Raw genomic sequence first — 6,041 nt, 5'->3', positions numbered from 1 at the left:
TTAGGACTTAAAAAGAAATCTTCACGAAAAATCTAGCTCTGCGCTCTTTTAGGTCAGTGTGCTTGTCTAGTTAACCGTGTATTCCCAAAATTAGACAACCCGACTGCTAGAGATTAGCTAAGACCCGAATCTCAAATAACTAACAGCCCCCCTAACTGTGCACAACCTTGTTATGATTTGTCGAATACAAAAACTTTATTCTGACAGAAAATGAAAGCCCCTTCTCGGACAAGTCGACAAAAACATAGAAACTCAAAAATAAAGGAATACATAAGCCTCTTATAATTTGTTTTCTTCTTTTAATTTAATCTCAGGTTCATTGTCAAAAAATATGCAGAAAATCGTATCACCTAAGATGGAGCGTCTATCGCAAAGAAGCGAAACATGTCTTTCCATCAGATTTATTCCGGAGGCTTCTGTGCGATTCCCGACGCTTCTTTAGGACTTCGGACGGTTACACACGATTTTGCACGGTTCCACTGGAGTTTGGACTCGTAAGTCCATTTCGGGCGCTTCCGTCCGTTGTCAGATGCCTTAGTTTGATTTTGCACGCTTTCATGACCCGCCCTTTTGAACTTTACGTTCTTATGGAGGCTCTAGTTCAGTTAAAGTGTTTTTTGGATGTGTCTGATTATGGACTCATCCGCCTGATATAAGACTGTATTATCCGATTCTAGACAGTTCCGTCCGATTTCTGATTCGTTTGATTAATTTCGGACTGTTCCGTTCGATTCCGATCGCTTCCGTCGGTTTATGGCAGATCTCGGACAGCTTTGTCCATCTTTTGAATCTGTAAGCCCTACTATTAAGCTGAATTTGGATATTTTGAAAGGAGCCGGCTCATTGACGGCTCTTAAATATCAAGTGATATATGTATGGCGTTTTCCACCATTGTTAGTAACTAATAGAGTACAACAGGTGTTTTCAGTCTCCAGGAAAGCCGCAACCCTGAGCCGCAAATCGATGTAGTTTTATTGTGTCTGGTGCTTTCACTATGAGACTCTCGGCATCTCTTAAAATAATTTTTTTTTAGCTCAGTTTGCACAAATTGCAGTACGAAAGATATACAGTACTGTACTCTACATCGTGAGTATTCAGAAATACTTTTATGCACCACAAGTTCGGTTTGCATGAGTTGTTTTGCTTAAATATCATCGCAAACCATCGAAATATACATATTTTAGCTATCACAGACCACCACCTGTTGTCTTTGGTTTGAACATTCATTTTCTCTTCTTTGATTCATTAACTACCAACACACAATTTCTAAAATCTCCCTTTTAACACTATAGCTCATGGAGAGATTATTGTGATGCATCGCTACATGATTTCAGGCGGTACGTTTTAATAGTGGAAAACAAATAGATGTGTATTTTAAGACTTAGTTTCACCCCCTATTGCAAGTTTTTTGATGCAATAATTTTTTCAAGCCAGATGGAATAGCTGATAAGGTCTAACCATTTAAACAGTAGAAGATAAACTTAAAATGGAGGTTTTATTATATGCGATTGCAGAAAGCTTCCAGAAGCAGAGGGTACCAAATATTCCCCAGCGTCACACTTATATTTTTAGTTTGGGGCAATTTAGGTGGAACAACCTAATTTTGTTTCGGTTTCCATGTTCATTGTTCTCCGATGAGATGATGATCATCAATAGTGACTAATTAAGATAATTGCAATGCCCTCGGTCATGTACTTAAACGAACCAATTCGCATCAGACAGGTTTACTTCATTATGAAGTAAATGTCATGCGTACATTTGTTGTGGCGTGACATGCCATACGGAAATAGTAAACAGAGTGCAGAAATTCCCGCGAAATATTGCGTAAATTAATTGTTTATTGCCTTGCGACCCTTGAGAGCTTTCTTGTTCAGGCCTTGTCCACTCATAATGAACAAATTTTGCCTCTATCCACGAACCAATCAGACGCTCATTTGACAAATACACAAGATTAGGGAAATTTGCATATTAAAGCAGGTTCGTTTATATTAAGTACGCACAGATGTGGAAATTGACGAAAACTTGTTGTACACTCCCGTGCTGATGCGAAACTAACGCACGAATTTCGGTTTCAAACATTTCTTTCGCCTAATTTGGCATTATTGCCAAGTGACTTTCCGTTGAAACAGAGAGAAGGCGGCGAATTACTTCTCAAAGTTCGTACAGAGCAACTAGTGTGACCTCTATTTTGAATATCGCGATATTTTAACACGATTGAGGAGTACGGAACGGATAATGGGAAATGCGGTAATAGTTTCCGTCCGTCGCTTTCGACCAAGAATAAAGTTTCGGAGACCATTTCATGTGGTCATGTTGGGACTCGACAAGAGTGGAAAAACTGCCATTTTGTATCGAAGTAAGTGGAAAGACTGGAAGGAAAGAATTGTTCCGACTCCAGGGTTTAATGTAGAAACTGTTCGACCGTCTAAAGACTTAAGGTTTAAAATTTGGGATGTGAGCGGAAAAGAACATCTACGTCCGCTTTGGAAGGCATACGTGCGGAAAACGGACGCAATTATTTTCGTTGTTGATAGTGCAAATGAGGATAGAATAGAGGAGGCGAAGGAAGAACTATTCAATCTTGTTAACTCCGCTCAAATAAACGGAGCACCGATTTTGATATTCGCGAACAAACAAGATTTACCGAACGCGTCAGCCCCAATGGAGATTTTAACTAAATTATCGCTTCATAATCTCAGTTCTAATCATTTGTGGCATCTGCAACCGACCTCGGCTGAATGTGGAGATGGCATTTTAGAGGGTCTGCGTGTTTTATCGGACTTGATAGCACAGTGGAAATCTGACATTAAAAACTTAAAGAGCGGCCAGCGACAAAGAAAATTGGCGGCTTCGAGAAGTAACTCGGCCAACAATATTTTGGCATAGATGTTCGGCGCAAACTAGTTATTGTTTAGAATGGTCTTTTATAAAAGTACTTTGACTCAACAAGAAATTTATTCGTTAAATCTTGTACTGTCATCGAAGTACCGTTTATTTATTGTCATGCGGATTAATTTTCGATCTACGAAAGTTTCCAATTAATTGGTTCGCTGGAAGTGTACTTTACATTCACCACGATGCGAACATGATTTAGCCAAACGATTCGACTCTTTAACTTTTCACTAACCGTTCATTTTCATCAGTTGAAGGAAACGGATATTAAGGTAACTTATCGCCAAGTTATCGCATCTGCCAAGTTTTGACTTTTGAGGAAACTTCAACACTTACGTTGTGGATATTCTAATGTTTACGTTTGTGATAATAGTTATCGTTTTGAAATCCCGTGACTTTGTTGCCGTGAACTCTTTACCAAGGCTTTTCCTCGGTGGCGAAATTGATTATATCAAGAAATGAAAGGCTATTTATTAACTAATACCATCTTTTAACGAAACGAGTTAACTTAATGCAATTTATTGTTTGTTTGGAATACTTCTGATAATTATATCAGCGTGCCGGTAAACTCAGACACTAGGTCAAAAAATTACTTGTTAAGCAGCACCCTTTTCGTCGGTTCGCTTTACAAAATGGCGTTTATTTTATCGAGAACGGTTTTTTTAATATTATGTATCGTGTTCGAATTGCTGCTTTGCTAACAATAATTATTTCAGCCTTGCACTCTGCCAAAGTGTATTTATTTTGATTGTTAAGACTATAAATTATTTATGACACAAATGAATAACATTTTTCATTGAAGTTGTCGTATGTATACGATTGTGTTTTTTTCTCTAGAAAAGAAAATAAAGGTTATTATTGTAATCAGTTGGTGCATGCGTGATGCACCCTGAGTAGTGGTATACACCCAAATGGAAAGAAAGGAAATAGGGCAAAATTGGCAAGGAGTGGAAGAGGAACGGTTTTGTTCACGCTGACTAGCTTGTGGCTTTTGTCACGAAAAAGCAATTCCAGTTGTCTCAACAGAATAATCACAAGAGCAGACGGATTCCTGTTTTCTGATTAACTAATGAGCGGGCAAGAGAGGACTATCTTCCCTGTTCTGTGCATGCGAAATCGAAATATTAATAGTTGTCCATGTGATAAGTCCCCTACTGAACAAGCTTTTTCGGTCAGCAAGGCTGAATTATCAGCCCATGTCCTCTATGATGGGTTCAATGGACCGGAAAGAAGTCGAATGAACACTTGTAGTCAATATCCATCTACATTGACCTTACAATTATTCGATAACGCACATATTTTTCACTAACATAACAATATTAGTGAGCTGTTAGAGGCTGAAACTTGCCATTTGGGTTTCAGTTGTGACCAGTGCATTAACAGAGTATGACATAGCCATTTAAAGAAAAATGTGGCAATGCGGTGGTGGGTTGTGAAAGCGTGGCGCGAGTTTTCTGGAATAGCAAAACCAGAGTGTGACCATTTTATTTTACCAAACTCTGTTCAAAATTGCTCTCAACTTTAAATTTTTTTCGATCATTTACCTTGACCCATGTCATAAGCGCTTTAGCACTCGATGATCTGCCAGTCAAAAGCCGCCTCTAGAGAATATAACTTTGCCCAAAGTGTGTTCTGTCCGGTTCACAGTAGACTGGAGTATGCTGGTTAATCAAGGCGGCAACTTCTTCCTTGCTTGGAAATCTGTGCCCATTCAGACGAGCTGAAAAAGGAACCATATACTTCAATCCCTAAACCACAGGTACACCACCCTCTATGTATTCAATTAACTATTTCTGATATTTCAAAACAACTTTTAACATTTTGGGCCAGAAGTCACGTCTCGCCGCAATAAAGTGACAGCTAAAAGATGAACACGAAGTTTTTATTTAATCTACCTCAATCTTCTTCGTTCTTTAAAATGCTTACTGCGTGAGTAATCTTTGAGTTAGAATTTTCATTTATCGATAAAGGCTTGATGACCCATAATTATCGAGAATAATTAGCACAACTAACGAAACCGACGTGCTTGCACCCTTCGAAGGCCTTACGTTGTTCGAATACAAGGATATCAATTTCGCGGAGAATTGTGGGATGGATTAAGGATGGAGGCTTTCTATTCCAAATAGCAGGACACAGTTTCGTGGAACAACACTAGAAGCGCATTTTTTAATAAGAGGGGCTGAAAGGGCTGCAAAGGGCGCTGCATTGAGCAAAAAAAAACTCGTTACCTTGGTTTACAAAAAAATCCGCCACATATTGAGTAATCAATGTCGCTTCTTTAGAGTGATTTATGGCCGCCTTTGTAGGTCATTCAAAGGCGTTTCTTTCAGGATGCCACTGCACAACGAAGATCGGATAATCGTATGCTAGAAAGAAATTATGCAAGCAATTATGCTTGGCGCAAGAACAAGAGCTCGTTTTTTATACGAGGACTCTTGTATGATTTTTACTGGGACGTTCGTTTATAGTTGTGTATGAACTATATACGGTCAACTACCCACTAAGTGAAATTGAAAAGGGTGATATATTTTTTTGTCTCACTAGCAAAAAAATTAAGGGACGGACCGTTATTTTTTGGAGGGGGTATGAGAAATATTTACAAAAATTGTTTGCAGAGTCTGAAAAGACAAAATAAATTGTTTGCAAACGTGATAGAGTAGAAAGAAAATGTTCGCGGAGAAGTCAGGTAAGATATTAAAAAATATTATTACCAAAACTGAAATAAAAATAATAACGTAACAAAGTGAAGCATTAGCATAAAAATTAACACAATTTGGGCACTAAAGAGTGGTCACTCTGTATTACGCAAATAACAAATCTGAAAATAGCTGAATATTTCTCGAAAAATTGGGAATTTCATGTGGCAATTAAATCTCAACGTTACTTGTCAACATTTTGTCCTTTTTTCCTTTTGTACTTCATATATCAAGTATTTTTCTGTATTAAACAAATAATATTCTTCAATCTTGGCTATATTTATCATTTCTACTTAATACATATTTCAGAAGTCAATGAATTACATGAACGACATAAACGAATAAAATCTAAAAATGATAGACAAAATGGTTCAAGCAGCTGTAGTTCTTGACATACATTACATATTCGTTATTAAGTGAAAAACGTCTGCTCTTTATTTGCGTCAGAAGCTG

General features: G+C 37.9%; 1 protein-coding gene across 1 annotated transcript; it reads left to right on the top strand.

Annotated features, from left to right (window-relative positions):
• Window positions 1-1,974: 1,974 nt before the first annotated feature.
• Window positions 1,975-3,737, top strand: LOC131791055 (uncharacterized). Its single transcript, XM_059108370.2, has one exon. It carries the CDS (start codon window positions 2,236-2,238, stop codon window positions 2,884-2,886), a length of 651 nt encoding a protein of 216 aa, XP_058964353.1. The 5' UTR covers window positions 1,975-2,235; the 3' UTR covers window positions 2,887-3,737.
• The last annotated feature ends 2,304 nt before the right edge of the window (window positions 3,738-6,041 follow it).

This window comes from Pocillopora verrucosa, chromosome 8 (genome assembly GCF_036669915.1).
Source record: "Pocillopora verrucosa isolate sample1 chromosome 8, ASM3666991v2, whole genome shotgun sequence".
In the NCBI taxonomy this organism is placed as follows: Eukaryota; Metazoa; Cnidaria; class Anthozoa; order Scleractinia; family Pocilloporidae; genus Pocillopora; species Pocillopora verrucosa.
This window is presented reverse-complemented; position numbering and strand designations above follow the sequence as displayed.